This window comes from Stomoxys calcitrans, chromosome 2 (genome assembly GCF_963082655.1).
Source record: "Stomoxys calcitrans chromosome 2, idStoCalc2.1, whole genome shotgun sequence".
NCBI lineage: Eukaryota > Metazoa > Arthropoda > Insecta > Diptera > Muscidae > Stomoxys > Stomoxys calcitrans.
This window is the reverse complement of record NC_081553.1, coordinates 153,734,894-153,753,162: the sequence shown is the minus strand read 5'-3', so window position 1 is coordinate 153,753,162 and position 18,269 is coordinate 153,734,894. Positions and strand designations below refer to the sequence as shown.

The 18,269-nt window shown below is 37.4% G+C and overlaps 1 protein-coding gene and 1 long non-coding RNA gene across 12 annotated transcripts in view; both read left to right on the top strand.

Annotated features, from left to right (window-relative positions):
- LOC106086255 (cadherin-86C) overlaps window positions 1-18,269 on the top strand; it is a 295,580-nt gene that overhangs the window by 102,778 nt on the left and 174,533 nt on the right. For all 11 annotated transcript variants that reach the window (XM_059363859.1, XM_059363855.1, XM_059363853.1 and 8 more), the window contains one exon: window positions 17,808-17,933. In XM_059363859.1, coding sequence (XP_059219842.1) covers window positions 17,808-17,933 — 126 coding nt within the window. The remainder of the gene's footprint in view (window positions 1-17,807; window positions 17,934-18,269) is intronic.
- LOC131995305 (uncharacterized) lies at window positions 12,651-13,043 on the top strand. Its single transcript, XR_009397364.1, has 2 exons — window positions 12,651-12,731; window positions 12,853-13,043. It is a non-coding gene; the product is annotated as an uncharacterized LOC131995305 (long non-coding RNA).

Sequence of the window (18,269 nt, the reverse complement as noted above, 5' to 3'; positions counted from 1 at the left end):
ACAACGATGAAAGGACAATGAACAGTCTTCTCTGGCAACTTCAACAACATTCTACAGAAGAAGGATAGAATTCTTTATGACATGAATAGGATCGGTGAAGGATATACTATTATACAATACACATCACACAAATTATTCGTAATTAGATCTCTGTAAATGTAGTCTAAGAGGTATGTAATGGTGAGTATTTCGGAAAGGAATAATTAAATCTAATTCGCCAGTTAAGAATTGGGAATTAATCTGTCCACGCAATAATTTCATAATAAGTGAGGCCCTAAGCATCAAGCGCCTCCTTTCGAGCGTTGGGAAGTCAATAAGTTTCAAGCAGTTCTCGCAAAAAGAAGAAATTGTACCTAGACTGATTCAATCCATTCTGAGTATCACTTGTAGAATATGTTCCAAACCACGCAACCGTTTATCAATGAAGGCCGGACTAAGCTTGTAAACAAACTACTGGTCACATAAGGATCATCAAACTCCTTGGACCACCGTTTTATAAAACCCAACAACGACTTTGCCTTATTGATGCACGAGTCAATGTGCAAATTAAAACGTAATCTACCATCCAAAATAAACTTTCATTGTACGGTCTTATAAATGAGAAGCTATCCAAAAGAACAGATGGGAAACCCATCATGATTAGTTTAAACAGTAATAAATCATGCACCACAGTATCGAAAGCCTTACTTAAAGCAGTGTAAATTATATGTTTGAAATCTGATTACAAAACCTTCATATACATGACACGTCAGTTCTAATAGGTTGGTCAAAGTTGACCGCTCCTTAACGAAGCCGTCTTGGTAGGGTAAAATTTTTCAAAATTTTAGAGTGACAAAATGGGATATCCTACGAGAAACCAGCAACTCAAACAGCTTTGGTATTGCACCTTATTTCGCAATACATCCATAATTCTCAATAATACATCTACTGTAATTTTTATGTAAAGGAATTATATAACTTGACCTCCAGGAATGAGGAAAATATCCTGGAAATAATGGAAATAATTCAACCTATTATTGTCAAAAGCATATTTGGAACTGGAAGACAATTTGGTATAACTACTTTGCAAAAAGTCTGCAAATATATCGCATATCTCCGAATCATCAGACAATTTCCTACATTCAAGCTTCATGCAACTAGGGAATTCTCCAACCTTCCTTTTAGAATTCACAAACTTATAAAAGCTATTCGGATTACTGTAAAGACAATTCCTCATCCTGACAAGATAATCAAAATAACATTTCATATTCTCAGTGTTGTACTAAGACCTCACTCTCGGTATAATAATTGGTATAATACAATGAAGTATGACATTACGCAAGCGTTTCAGATACGGGGTAGACCATGCCGGTCCCCTATCAGAATTAGGCCTCACAGTGGGAAAAGATATTTCGAAAGCATCATTCAGCACATTATAAAAAGACGAAATACGCAAATTCAAATCGCAATCAGAAACTCAACTGATTGATACTATTTTGTACTCCATAGATGGAGCTAGATGTCCGAAATTAGGCATGTTGGTACAACTAAGAAATAAATGATGGTCGACTAAATGATTTATTCAAAATTCGTGCATATTGGTACAAAAACTCGTACCATTTTGTACTTTCTGTTCAGATGGAGCTAGAGGTCTGAAATTTGGCATGCTGGTACAAGGAGGTAATATATGATGAGTGACTAAATGATCTATTCCAAACTCGTACGTTTTGGTTCCAAAAAGTGCAAAATAATGCGAAATATTGTAGCTTATCTTCTCCTAGTTTCAGTTGTGGTGTAATTGGTACCTTGAAAGAACTATTGGGCAAATAGAAGATATTTTTATTCGTATATTTAGTTACTCAAACGTACAAAATGAGCCTTTCTTAACGGAGTGAGCTAAAGCAGCCCTCAAAATTGGGATACAAGTACAGCTTGACCATAAGTTTTGGGTGGCCAGAAGATTATTCAAAATCGTACATTTAGGTACTAAAGCATACAAAATGGTACATTCTTCACGACTTGAGCTAGAGCTCTCACAATTGGGATTTATTTATACATTGACAATATATATTGGGCGATTTAATGATGGGCGATTTAATGCTTGATACTTTCTTGATACTTTCTTTGCTTGATACTTTCTTTAAAGAATGGGACAGATTTTGTAAAATTTTATAGACAACTATTAAAAAATTCCATAATCTTATAAACTGAGTGACAACCTAGGTTTTTGGAAGTCCTACATTAAAAAGGGGTATCAAAAATGGGATAGCGAAGCGGACCACCGGGATGCTAGTCTATATATAAAAGAGTTGCGTGACTGACAGACTGAAGTTAGAATCATGAAATTTGGCACGGGATAAGACTGTGTTTAGAGATATTGGTACGTTTAGGTACTAAAAATTACCAAAAGGTACGAAATGGTACATATTTACTCAGCGAGAACAAAAAGGGCAAGAATTATGTTCTTGGGCTCAAATTAAAGAGTGTCTCGAAAAAATAAGATTTGATAAATTTTTTTTTTGGAAAATCGTACCGGCAGAACGAGATATGATACATTGAGTACCGCAATTGGTAATATTTGGTACTTTCATTGTAAATTAAACTAGAGCCCTGAATTTTGGTATTTAGATACACTATGACAACCTTAGTTGGGTGATTATAAGAGTTTTTGGAATTTTGTACAGTTAGGTACCTAAAAAAAGTACAAAAAGTACGAAATGGGTAAACTTTGTACAGGGCGGATGAATAAAGCTAGAATTTTGAAATTTGACCTTAAGACGTCTGTTGCAAAACATTACGGGTGAAATGAAAAGATGGAAAAATATTACTGGTAACGGGAGCAAACGTACGTTTAGTATCGCGATTGGTACCGTTTTTCACTTTCTTTACAGATGGAGCTAGAGGTCTGAAATTTAACATGAAGGTACAACTAGGAAATACATGATGGGTGAAAAAATGATCTATTCAAATTTCGTACATTTTGGTACCAAAATTGGTACCATTTTGTACTTTCTTTACCGATGGAGCTAGAGGTACGAAATTCGATACTTTCTTTACCAATGGAGCTAGAGGTTCGAAATTCGGCATTCAGGTAACACTAGAAAAAATGTGATGGGTGCTTTTTCAATCGTACATTTAGGTTCAATTTGGTACTTTTGTGCAGATTGTGCCAGAGGTCTGAAATTTGCCATGTAGGTAAAACTTACAAATATATGTTGGGCGACTAAATGTTTTTTTTTTCACAATTCGATAATTTTGCTACCAAAAGTTGTACTATTTGGTACTTTACTTAAATATGGAGCTAGAGGTCCGAAATTTGGAATGTAGGTACAACGAAGAAATAAATGATGAATGACTAAATTATCTATTAAAAATTCGTACATTTTGGGACAAAATTGATACAAAATTGTACTTTCTGTTCAGATGGAGCTTGAGGTCTGAAATTTGGAATGTAGGTACAAATAAGAAATATATGATGGGTTCATTCTTTACGAATTGAACTAAAACACTCAAAATTAGGATACAGTTACACCTTGACAGTAAATATTGGGGGTATAGAAGATTTGTTTTTAATTCGTGCATTTAAGTACTAAAACATACGTAATGATACTTACTTTACAGAGTGATATTAAGCTCTCAAAATTAAAATACAGCATCGCTTTGACTACAAATTAGGCGACCAGAAGATTTTGTTTTTCAAAATCTTACAGGTATTTACCAAAACACACAAAATTTCACTTTCTCTACGAATTGAGCTGAAGAGTTCAAAAGTGAGATTCATTTATACATTGGCAATATATATTGAGTGACTTAATGATTTTCCGGTGTATTTTTATTCGTGGTACTCTCTTTGCATAAGGGGACAGGTTTCTGAAATTTGATACCCAATTATTACAAAACTGCATAATCTTATAAATTGAGTAACTACCTGGATTTATGAAAGTCCTACACTAATAAGGGGGTACCTGACTGATCATCGCCCAGCCCAAACGGTTAAAGCTGGAATCATGGAATTTTGCACGAATGTTGGCCTTGGATCAGAGGCGCAGGATTTGGTGACTAGATTTGGTGATGTTCGTACGTTTAGGTACTAAGAAGTACCAAAAAGTCCGAAATGGTACAAATTTGTCTAACGCTATTATTATATTCTTGGGTTATTATGGGCTCAAATTAAAGAGCGTGTCAAAAAACATTTGGAAAATCGTGCCGGAAGTGTGAGAAATAGTACGTTTAGTACCGCAATTGGTACAATTTTGTACTTTCTTTGTAAATGAAACTAGAGCTCTGAATTTTAAAACTTAGGTACGCAATGGCAACCTTAATCGGGTGACTATAAAAGTTTTTAGTAATTTGTACATTTATATATTTAACAAAGTAACAAAAATGTACGAAATGGGTGAAGTTCGTACTGAGCGGATGAATAGAGGTGGAATTTTGAAATTTGACTTAAAAGACATCTGGTGCAAAAGGATGAGCGTGAAATGAAAAAATGGAAAAATAGTACCGTGCGTTTAGTGCAGCAATTGGTATCATTTGGTACTTTCTTTTCAGATGGAGCTAGTGGTCTGAAATTTGGCATGTAGGTACAGTTTGGAAATATGATGGATTGCTAAATTATCTACTTCAAATTCGTGTATTTCGGTACCAAAATTGGTACCATTTTGTATTTTCCTTACAGATGGAGCTAGAGGTGTGAAATTTGGCGTGCAGGTACAACTAGGAAAAATATTATGGGTGACTATGATCTTTTTGAATTCGTACATTTTGTTACCAATATTGGTACCATTTGGTACTTTCTGTGCGAATGGAGCTAGAAGTCTGAAATTTGGCATAAAGGTAAAACTTAGAAATATGTGATGGGCGACTAAATGATTTTTTCACAATTGGAACATTTTGGTACCAAAATTAGTACTATTTGGTAGTTTCGTTATTGATGGACCTAGAGGTTCGATGTTTGGCATGTAGGTACAAATATGAAATAAATGACGGACGACTAAATTATCTATTCAAAATTCGTACATTTTGGCACATAAATTGGTACCATATAGTTCTTTCTTTACAGATAGAGCTGTAGAACTAAATGTTGGCGTGCAGGTACAACTAGGAAAAATATGATGGGTGATTATGATTTTTTTACAATTTGTAAATTTTGGTACCAATATTGGTACCATTTGGCACTTTCTGTGCAGATGGAGCTAGAGGTCTGAAATTTAGAATTTAGGTACAACTAAGAAATATATGATTGGTGATTGAATGATCTATTAAAAATTACTACATTTTGGTACCGAAATTGGTACCATTTGGTACTTTAGATGGGGCTAGAGGTATGGAATTTGGCATGTAGGTACAACTAGGAAAAATATGATGGGTGACTATGATTTTTTACAATTTGTACATTTTGATACCAATATTGGTACCATTTAATACTGTTTTTTTATAGATGAAGCTAGAGGTCTGAACACATGAAGAAAATAAATAATGGGTGACTAAATAATCCTTTCGAAGCTCGTACATTTTGGAGCAAGAAAATGCAAAATAGTACGAAATAGCTTATCTCTTGCAGCGAGGGGGTCCTAACGATTGTAATTGGTACCTTGAAAGAATATATTGGGCAACCATAAGATATTTTTTGTTAGTGTAAATATTTAGGTACCCAAATTTTTAGGTTCTCAAAATTGGGATATGAGTACCAGACCAGAAAATTATTTAAAATCGTACATAAGGGTACTAAAACCTACAAAATGGTACATTCTTTGCGAATTGAGCTAAAGCACTCAAAATTAGAATACGGTTACACCGTAACAGCAAATATTGGGTGGTAAGAAGATTTGTATTTAATTCGAACATTTCTTTACAGAAGTGGACAGATTTCTGCCCAGCCTAAACTGCTATAGCTAGAATGCATGAATGTAAAGATTGGGTCTTAGGCTCGAGATAAGGCGGGATGCGGCGAAATTTTTACGTTTAGGTAATAAAAAGAATCAAATATTGAATGTTTGTGGACGGCGAACTGAAAGGGCTAGAAGAATAAATTGGCGCTAAATTTAAAGAGCATCTCGAAAAAAATATGATTTGGTTACAAAAATTTCCTAAAATAGTACCGGAAATGCGACAAATAGTATGTTAAATGCCGAAATTAGTACTAATTGATACTTTGCGGATTGAAGTAGAGCTATGAGTTTTGGTACATAAGTACACTATGGCAACCTTAGTTGGGAGAAAAAAAAAAGAGTTTTTGGAAATTTGTATATTTTGTGCTTTGAACAGGATTGATGGATAGAGCTAGAATTTTTAAATTTGGCCTAAACGATGCTGTTGCTAAAAATGGGAGTGGATAGGACATTTTTGAAAAATGGTTCAAACGGGAGAAAACGTATAATTAGTTCCAAAAATGGTATAATTTGGTACTTTCTTTACGGTTTGAGCTTAAGATCTTAATTTTAGCATGTAGGTACGACTAGGAAATATATGATGGGTGACTAAATGATCTAATTAAAATTCGTACATTTCGGTACCAAAATTGGTACCATTTGGTACGTTCTTTACAGATGGAGCTAGAGGTATAAAATTACAATTCGAACATATTGGTACCGGAAATGGCACCATATGGTACTTTTTTACAGATTGAGTCTAAGCTCTGAAATTTAGGATAAAGTTACTATTATATTGGGCGCTAAGCAGATTTTTTAGATAATATAAGTACTAAAACATTCAAAATGGTACTTTCTATACAGATTGAGCTATAGCCTTAAAATTTTGGATGCAGGTACATATTGACAATATATATTGGGCGACTAGAAATTGTTTTTAAAACTCGTACATTTTGTGTACTATACGTACAAAATGGTAGCTTCTTTACGGATTGAGCTAGAGCTCTACAAAATTGGGATTCAGTAGACGTTGACAATATATGTTAGGAAACAGGCATAGTTATATTTAATCGTACTTTAAGGTACAAAAACGTACCAAATGGTACTTTTTTGTACTACTACGTCCTTATGGATTGAGCTAGAGCATGACATTTTGGAATACAGAATGGGCGACTAGAAAGATTTTTCGTACATTCAGGTATTAAAACGTACAATTTGGAACTTTCTTTGCGGATCTAATTAGAGCTTCACTTCACTCCAAAAAAAAAAACCCAACACAGGACAAAAGGGAAATCAAACGAAAAGACATTGATAGCAGATTGCGAAACTAATATTAATATTGGGGACCAAGTATCTGGGTGGCCACCCACACTATTATATGGGACATGGGTATATATATTCTTGATCGTCTCGACGTTCTGAGTCGATCTAGCCATGTCCGTCCGTCCGTCTTTCGACGGTTCACGATAGCGGTACAACGCGTAAAGCTAGCCGCATGAAATTTTGCACACATTCTAAGTTTGATGTATGTCGTTGGGAATTACAAATGGGCCATATCGGTTCAGATTTAGATATAGCTCCCGTATAAACCGACCTCTAGATTTGATTTCTTGAGCCACTGGAAGCCGCAATTTTTGTCCAATTTGGCTGAAATTTTGCATCTAATGTTCTGTTATAACTTACAACAACTGTGCCATGTACGATTCGAATCGGTCTACAACTCCCGCTCCCACTTACAAGACGCAATTTTTGTCCGATTGGCTGAAATTTAGCATACAATTTTTGTTATGACCTTCAATAACTGTGCCAAGTACGGTCCAAATCGGTCTATTGCCTGATATAACGTCCATATAAACCGATCTCCCGACTTGACTTAATGAGCCCTTACAAGCCGTAACTTTTGTCCGATTTGGCTGAAATTGACCATGTAGTGTTTTGTTATTATTTTCGACAACTGTGTTAAGTACGGTCTATAACCTCATATAGCTTTCATATAAGCCGATCTTCCGATTTGACATATTGAGCACTTACAAGCCGCAATTTTTGTCCGATTTGGCTTAAATTTTCTACATTATGTTCTGTAAGGACTTCCAATAACTGTGTCTACTACGGTCCAAATCGGTCTATACCTTTCTCTCGTTTTGACTTCTTAAGCCCTTACAAGCCGCAACTTTTGTCCGATTTGGCTGAAATTGAACATGTAGTGTTTTGTTATGACTTTTAACAACTATTGCAAGTACGGTCTATAACCTGATATAGATCCCATATAAACCGATCTCCAGATTTGATTTCTTTTTGTCCGCATTGGCTGAAATTTAGCTTGCGGTGTTCTGTTACGACTTCCAACAACTGTACCAAATACGGTCCATATCTGTGTATAACCTGATGTAGCGCCCATATAAATCGGTCTCTCGTTCATCCTTGTTCGGTTCCTGTTCCAACACACTTGCCCAACTGCTACTCTAAGTAATCGTTGATTACCATAAGAGTAAGTTTTCAATGTAAGCATATTTGTAGCCTACACTGTTTTCGGTGTGCCTCCCGTTCATTCACATGTTCTGCGATAAATTTATTTGGTCTTGAAATAATTCATACAATCGGATATTGTCCGGCTGCAGATCATAGGGTGATCTGTTACTATTATTTTTTTGTGTTCTATTTGGGTTTTTTTGTGTTCTATTTATAATAGAAACATTTTGGGTGGTTCCAAACGAAATCCCGATCTAGGAAACTAGTCAAATGCTATTATAAACCAAACAACACATTTTTCTGCCTAACTTTAAAAAAACGGGTTTTTTTGTGTTCTATTTATAATAGAAACAGATTACCCTATGGTCCGCACTCGGACAATATTCGATTGTATGAATTATTTCAAGACCAAATAAATTTAGCGCAAAACATGTAAATTTATTTTGTATGAATTTTTAGCAGAATCCATGGTGGTGGGTTCCCAAGATTCGGCACGGCCGAACTTAGCACGCTTTTACTTGTTATTTGTTTGTTTGTTCCGTAAAGACTAAAAACGGCTGAATCGATTTTCTTCAACTTTTTATTGACTGTGTAGGATGGTCTGAAAGGATTGATAAGCTATATAATTTTTGTAATGGGAATGGAGAATGAAAGCACCACACAATATTAAAAGCGGACCGATGGGAAAAATATGGAACTCAAGGAAAGGTTTTTGTAGTGTAGAATACTAAACATGTATCAAAATAGGGATTCAAGTCTCACTAGGGTTGTCTCGCCCTAATTTGATATTGAAATTTGGCACCTCCCTAAAATCTTCCTAAAAGGAAAAGTAGTCTGATTTAGGGCTGTATGGGACTCAATTAAAGGGTGTAGAGTAAAAATTTGGCTTTCAAATTCGGAACGAGTCTGGAAGGCCGCCAAATTGTCCCAAAAGACAAAAAAAAAAAAACGTCAGTGGAAGTGGAGTTCGATTCTGATATCAATTTTGACATTAAGTGTATAGATGGAGTATGATTTGTAGGAACCAAGTGTCTGAGGTACTCCAAATATCTCCAACGTGTAGGACTTAATCGAAATGACTTTGGGAGTAATGAATTAATCTGATATCCGAATTTGGTGACATACTTCTGGGGCCGCTACAAAACCCTTTTAATGGACATGCAGGCCGATCGAGACAGTATCGGGCTCAAATTAAAAGACTTTAAAAACAATGTAGCGGAAAGAGTATATATTTTAACAATACTTAGCGTATGTATGTACAAATAAAATAATGTACAATAGATCCGAGAAATACTTCTGGCTCTGAACGCAATTAAAATTTTAAAATCCACTTTAGGGTGTACCGAAGACCACCTGCCCAGCTAGGTTCAATATAAACAAATTTCTTCTGTATTAAGCCTAGTACTGAATTCGTTTTTGCGGAAAATGTTGCTAAATATCAATCAAATTTTGTGAAATCTCACACAAATGTGTTGCTAATTTTTATACCCTCCACCACAGGATGGGGGGTATACTAATTTCGTCATTCTGTTCGTAACTCCTCGAAATATTCGTCTGAGACCCCATAAAGTATATATATTCTTGATCGTCGCGACATTTTATGTCGATCTAGCCATGTCCGTCCGTCTGTCCGTCCGTCCGTCCGTCTGTCCGTCCGTCTGTCTGTGGAAAGCACGCTAACTTCCGAAGGAGTAAAGCTAGCTGCTTGAAATTTTGCACAAATACTTCTTATTAGTGTAGGTCGGTTGGTATAGCTGCCATATAAACTGATCTTGGGTCTTGACTTCTTGAGCCTCTAGAGTGCGCAATTCTTATCCGATTGGGATGAAATTTTGCACGACATGTTCTGCTATGATATCCAATAACTGTACCAAGTATGGTTCTAATCGGTCCATAACCTGATATAGTTGTCATATAAACCGATCTTGGGTCTTGACTTCTTGAGCCTCTAGAGTGCGCAATTCTTATCCGATTGGAATGAAATTGTGCACGACGTGTTTTGCTACGATGTTCAATAACTGTGCCAAGTATGGTTCTAATCGGTCCATAACCTGATATAGCTAAACATATAAACCTCTTGGGTCTTGACTTCTTGAGCCTCTAGAGTGCGCAATCCTTATCCGATTAGAATGAAATTTTGCACCACGTATTTTGTTATGATATCCAACAACTGTGCCAAGTATGGTTCAAATCGGTCCATAACCTGATGTAGCTGCCATATAAACCGATCTTGGGTCTTGACTTCTTGAGCCTCTATAGAGCGCAATTCTTATCCGATTTGCCTGAAATTTTCCACGACGGATCCTCTCATGACACATACGTGTTTATTATGGTCTGAATCGGTCTAGAGCCCGATACATCTCCCATATAAATCGATCTCTCTATTTTACATTTTGAGCCCCCAAAGGCCGTAATTCTTATTCGAATTGGCTGACATTTTATACAGGTCTCCAACATATAATTTAATTGTGGTCTAAACCAGATCATGTCTTGATATCGCTCTAATAGCAGAGCAAATCTTTTCTTATATCATTTTTTGCCTAAAAAGAGATGCCGGGAAAAGAACTCGACAAATGCGCTCCATGGTGGAGGGTATATAAGATTCGGCCCGGCCGAACTTTTACTTGTTTGAATTATAATTAAACTTTCGATAGCCAATTTCGCTGTCGCACGTAGAGCTTTCTGAAGTATATCTCTAAGAGTGCGGGGAAATTTCCCTTAACTGCAATTGTCACGTCATCAGCATACGCGACCACTTTTACACCTTTTTCTTCCAGAGACAATAATATATTGTTAATGGCTATATTTCAAAGTAGAGTAGGCAGTACACCTCCTTGAGGTGTTTCTCTGCTACCCATTTTTTTAGATCTACAGGCCTGTCGTAACGCATCTTTTAGTAAGTAAGTTAGTAATAAACTGTCTTGCGATAGTGTTGATATCTGAGATTGAGAAAGTACAGGGTATTGTGGAGGTGCTGATTTCGGGGGGAACGAGGAGTGCTCCAAGAGCAGCACTGAATGCAATACTTGATCTGAGACCTTTGCACTTGTACGTGAAGGGCGTTGCGTTAAGTATAATCTTCTGACTGAGAGAGTCAGGAACTCGCGCTCTTCGGATGTCGGGTATTGGTTTGTTTTGCGGTAGGCCGATGGCGTGGGACGACTACATGGCATTGTCATTGCCGGGAGGATTTTTCTTGGATGGCGACTTGGTGTTGGTCCCTATATATACTGGTCCCCCTATATATACGGGTTGGTCCAAGTTGAATGATTGGGGACTATTAGAGAGTCACATAGACTTCTGGTCGGGTGTAGTGTCTTTCATATCCACAATATCTCTACACAAAACAAGTAAAAGCGTGCTTAGTTTGGCTGGGCCGAATTTTGGGAACCCACCACCATTGATTCTGCTAATATACAAAATAAATTTTGTTGTAGAGCATAATTTAATTCTACATACCAAACTTCTGTCAAACCAGCAGAAATTAAAGCTACTTGAAACCGAACAAGGATGATCGAGAGACCGGTTTACATGGGAGCAATAACAGGTTATAGACTGATTGTGACCGTATTTGACACAGATGTTGGAAGTCATAACAGAACACTACATCCAAAATATCAGCCAATTCGGACAAAAGTTGTGGCCTGTAAGGGCTCAAAAAATCAAATCGCTAGATCGGTTTATATGGGAGTTATATCAGGTTATATACTGATTTGGACCGTTCTTGGCACAGTTATTGGAAGTCATTACTGAACATTATGTGGAAAATTTCAGTCGGAAAAATTGCGACTTGTAAGGGCTCAAGAAGTACAATCGGGAGATGGGTTTGTATGTGAGCTATATCATGTTTTAGACCGATTTGGACTGTACTTAGCATAGTTGATAGAAGTTATAACACTTCATGCAAAATTTCAGCCAAATCGGACAAAAATGCATCTTGAAAGGGCTCAAAAAGTCAAATCGGGCGATCGGTTTATATGGAAGCTACATCAGGTTAAAGACCGATTTCGACCATACTTGGCGCAGTTGTTGGAAAGTTTACATGGGAGCTTTATCTAAATCTGAACCGACAAGGTCCATTTGCAATCCCCAATGACCTACAGCGATATTAAGTTCCTGTGCAAATTTCAGGTAGCTTTACGCGTTCGATCTTTATCGTGATTTCGACAGACGGATTAGTATACCCCCATCCTATGGTGGTGGGTATAATAAAAAGTCAACGTTTCTTGTCATTGTTCGCTGCATTTAATAGACATGTATATTTAAAATTTACGAAATTTGACAATGTTGCTAGGAACATGTTAAAATCATTTTTTATACAATATTTAGTACTGCTTATTCGAAAAAAAATCCTAGTCATTTGGCAAATAAAACAATTCCTATTTTTGCTTTTTTTTGTGGCTAGTAAAAATGGTAATATCTTTCCAAATATTGTTGGTCGTTTAATAAAATTCGTATCCTTGATTGAATATGATACTTCTTTACTAAGTTGAAAGTAAATTATATATAAAAATCAATTTCTGTTTGTTTGTAGGTTTGTTTGGTTGTTTGTATGTTTGTGTGTTCCTTATAGACTCAGAAACGGCTGAATCGATTTTCTTGAAATTTCCTAAGATGGTGCATAATGACCCCGTGGTGAAAATAGGACCCTCCCCCTTACCCGATTTAAGCGAAATTTTGTGTGCTCTCATATAGTTCCCTAAAAATAAAAATTTTGCATCCAAATTTCAGATTGGGTACCTAGGGGGCTGCCCCAACCTAAAACCCCCCAAACATATATTTAGATCAATCACGACAATATTGGACCCAAATGAAAGGTATTTAGGATAAGAAAACTTATCTGATATCCAATTGTCGGACCAAGTGCTAGGGGGACCACCCCAAACCCCAAAACATCCCTAAATCGGACATATTTACCGACCATGGCAATATGGGACTCAAATGAAAGGTATTTGCGAGTAGAATACGAATCTGATATCCAAATGTGGGACCAAGTGTTTGGGGGGCCGCCTCTCACCAAAAACATCACCCAAAGGGGACAAATTTACGACCATAGCAATATGGGGCTCAAATGAAAAGTCTTCGGGAGTAAAGCACGAATTTGATATCAATATTCGGGAAAAGTGTCTATGGGGCCACCCCACCCTCACAATACCACAAAAATAGTAAGTATTTTCTGACTATTGCAATATGAGGCTCAAATAAGAGGAATTTTAAAGTGGAATACGAATCCGATATATATTTTCAAGGCCAACTCACTGAGTGGTCGCCCATCCTCCAAGCCGGTCATGTTTGACGACTATAGAAACATGGGGCTCAAATTAAAGGTATGTGGGTGTAGACCACGTATCTGATATCAACATTAGGGGCCAATATCTAGCGGACGTCCCACCACCATAACAACCCCACAAAAGGACGTATTTGCTCACCAAGACAATTTGGGTCTTAAGGAGAGTGGAACTAAATATTCATAGTTTTTAGGGTCAATACCCTAAACCGGACATATATGCTGACTTTTGCAATAAGGAGTTTAAATGGGATTAGAAAACGAATTTGATATCCAATTTTGAGGGCAATGGCAATATGGGGTTGAAATAAATGATATACAGATATATATAGAGCTTAAATGAAAGGTATTTGAAAGTAGAGCAAGAATTGATACCCATTTTCGGGCCCAATTTTCTGGTGGTCTACCCCTTTCCCAAAATACCCCACAAACAGAGACTATCGCAATATGGGGCTCAAATAAAGGTATTTGGGAGTAGAATACGAATTTCATATCCAAATTTTGGACCATGTATTTAGGGCATCACCCCTTTCCCAAAATACCGCCCAAAGGGAAGAAATTTTTCGACCATGTTAATATGTGGCTCATATGAAAGGTATTTCAGATTAGAAAACGAATTTGATAATCTATTTTGGGGCCATGTGTTTGGGGGACGCCTCATACTGTAAACTCTCCTCTAAACCAATGGCAATATGGGGTTTAGATAAATGGTATTTGAGAGAAGAGCACAATGCTGATATTTTCTCAGGGACAAGTATCTGGGGGATACTTGTCCCTGAGAAACACCCCCGAATCAGACATCATGAGAATATCGGGCTGAAATAAAGTATTTTATGAATGAAGTACACCTTACATCCAAACTTAAATTCGTGGACCAATAAAGATAATATGGGATTCAGATAAAGGCACTTATATTGTTAAACTTTTAGTCAAGCGATATACTATTTTCGTAGTATGGTATTTCACTAAAAGCTCTTTAATTTTCGAAAATAAATATTCCAAGGAAACTTTTGTTGCATATAAAGTAGAAGAAGGCGCAGCGGAGCGGGCCCGTGCCAGCTAGTGATAAAATAAAATTAAACTACTATGTTATTAATTCGTTTTCCTGTAGAGGCGAGGATAATTTTTTATGGAGGTCACCGTATCGCAGAGGTTATCATGTTCGCCTATGACGCTGAACGCCTGGCGCTGAACGACCATCATAAAATTGTTAGCGGTGGTTATTCCCTCCTAATGCTGGCCACATTTGTGAGGTAGTATGTCGTGTACAAATTTCATCTCAAAGTAGATGTCGCACTGCGGCACTCCGTTCGGACTCGGCTATAAAAAGAGGCCCCTTATCATTGAGCTTAAAAACTTGAATAGGACTGCACTCATTGATATGTGAGAAGTTCGCCCCTGTTCCTTAATGGAATGTTCATGGGCAAATTTGCATTGTCCATTTCTCTTTCGAGATGATCGAAAATTTTTATGCGATTGGAAAATAAAAGCATTAAGAGATACACCCAAAAACCAACGCTGTGGTTTTCCCCTCTTTGAGCTGGCGACATTTGGCCCTGGCCAAACTTCTCACTTATCAAGTAATGCTGTCCGATTCAAGCTTAACCACAATGATAAGAACCTTTTTTTGTAGCTGAGTCCGAAAGGCTTTCTGCAGTGCAACACCTCTTTGGGAAAAAGTTTTTTCATGGCTTCTATGCATTGCATAGTACCTCACAAATGTCGCCAGCTCAAAGAGGGGAAAACCATCCGCAGTGCAATACCTCTTTGGGGAGAAGTTTTTACATGAACATTCTATTAAGGAACAGGTTCCTTAATAGAATGTTCATGTAAAAACTTCTCCCCAAAGAGGTATTGCACTGCGGATCGCCGTTCGGAGTCGGCTACAATAGGAAGTCCCTTATCATTGAGCTTAAGCTTGAATCGAAGAACACTCATTGATATGTAAGAAGTTTGCCCTGTTCGTTAAGAGAATGCTCATGGTGTACCCGACGGGCCAAGCACAGATCGCGGTGCAAAATTTTAATGATATCGGATAATATATGTTCCTTTTATTGGTGCAAATCCCTAAATCGCGGAATCGGTATATAAGACAGTCATCTGGAAGATCATATTACACGGATGGGTCAAAGCTAGAGGACAGAGTGGGCCTGGGGTCTACAATTGAGAGCCCAGGGACTGAGTTCTGTTTTGGACTGCCTGACAATAATACCGTGCTGCACGCGAAGATCCGGGCGACCACGGAATGCGTGAAGTGGTGTGGTGCTAACGCGAGGACGTCGAGTGTGAACATCTTTACGGACATTAAAATTGTCATAAGGGCAATAACAACCAGGAACAGTCTTGCAGTGTAAGAGGAAAATTAACACCTTCGCTAAGGATGGCAAGATCCGCATTGTTTTGGTGCCGAGCCATAACAGAGTAAGGTGGAATTAAAGGGCAGATAATTTGGCGTTGAAGGCCAGAGGTATTTGTTGACTGCCGTCAATAAACTTGGTTAACCCGAAGCCTTTCGGGTCGACGCAGTCCGTGTTAAGGGTGTGGGCGGCGAATGCGCATGCAGCGAAACGGTCGGTAGGACGCCGACCGTTGGGGGGATCCAGAACGTGAGAAGACGAGTCTATTACTGAAAGGAAGTAAGGAGGAGGTCAGTATAGCTATTGGTATCATGACGGGACACAAAGGACTACGAGTTGACTTATATAAAATCAGTGCGGCAAGTGATAGCATGTGTAGGGCATGCGGAGAAGATGATGAGACGCTGGAGCATTTCCTTTGTCATTGCCCATCTTCCGGGTCTAACAAATACCGGCACTTAGGTGGGGACACTATACCGGACATGCAAAAACTTAGGGGAGTGGCATGGAAAATAATTAAGGATTTTGTAAGAAGCACGGAATTCCTAACTTAGACTTTCTTTTTCGAGGTTACTTTTTTTGAATTTAGAGCACACAACAAGCCGATTACTGGCTTAGGTGTATGTCCATAGTGGCATGGGGCGGATTAATATTTGCACCCTCTTTTCAACCTAAGCTAACCTTACCTAATTTAGTTCTACTTTGTTCAGACCAAAGCAAATGGCTCGTTTTCCCCTTATAATGCTCCGAAAATGACTCGTCTTGTTTGTAGGGCAATTTGTATGGCATAACAAACACGAGTCATTCAAATCATGTGAGCCCAAATAAATGCCTAAATTGTGCTAAATAAACACAACCCTAAATGTCATTAAATTACAAATCGAATTTTTACTTAAAAAAAATATAAAAGAAATAAAACTTTACAGATGAAGCATGAAAAAAATAAGTCTTAACAATAGTGCATCATAACATATATGTTGGAGTGTGAAAAACCGCAATTTGCAAAACATCTCAACTAATGTGAACGGTTGAAACATAAACCTATGCTTGTTGAGCGCTCTAAATAATAAAAACTAACCTCGAAAATTAAAATCTAAGTTAGGAATTCCGAGGATTACTAACAAATTCGCCAATTATTTTCATACCACGCCCTTAAGTTGGTTCATTCCTGGTATTGTGCGTCATCTAAGTTCCGGTGTCTGTCAGCCGCGAAAACCGGGCAATGACATAGGAAATGCTCTGACCATCCTCCCCACATGCTAACACTTGCTGCACCAATTTTGCATAAGTGAACTCGTAGTCGTATGTCCCGTTATGATATATGGCATTTAAAATCAAATAAAGGCCGATCTGGATCATATTGAACTCAGATGTCGATGGGTCTAACGTTGCTCACTATGCCAAAATTCAGCGAGATCGTGCAGTAAATGGCCTTTTGTACGCCCAAGAACTAGAATCGGGAGATATATTTGTATTCAAATATATCCAAATATGCTCCGATCTATCAAGAGTAAATACGTCTATCAAGAGTATATATTTTTTAGGGTCGCAAATGCATAATTCGATGCGTTGCAAACGGTAAGACAAAATGAACATAACCCCATCCATTGGTGGTGGGAACAAAAAGGATAATCGGAGGTCAAGCAACAAATGTCATTATTTTTTTTATATATTTGAATTTTTTTCTATGTGGGTTCTTAAGAAATCAAATGGAGAGATAGTTTTATATGGAAGCTATATCAGGTTATAGATCGATTCAGGCGTTATAAAAAAAATTGTATGTAAACTTGTTACCAACTTTCTAAAAATGTAGTTTTTTATTTTACAACTTTCATTACTTTATAGGGATCACCTCTATTTGCAATCAGACAAAAGATTGTATCTCCCGAAACCACAGAGGGGACTGTGTTTTTACTTGGACCTTTGGATTTTGAGAAGCAAGCAATGTATCACTTGAGCATCTTAGCAAATGTAAGTACATTTATTTTTGGTATTTTTTATTATGCGTGTCTAAACCGGGGTAATGCAGTTAGTTCGATTTTCGACTTAAATAGCATATACCAAATTAGACAGTTTGCCTGCAGCCTCCATTGCGAGAGGACGTGTAAACTTTATGTGCACACAAGCTTAATTAGCAACGGAAGATTATCTTTCGTATCTTCTTACGCTTGTTTCCGTGTGTGAAATATTTCTGATGGCAAGCTCACAACTTAATTTACCCAATTGTGATCAATGTGTTCCAAATATCAGGGAAGAGCATATGAAATGTGGTGAATGCAATTTACATTTCCACTTTTCTTCGTTACA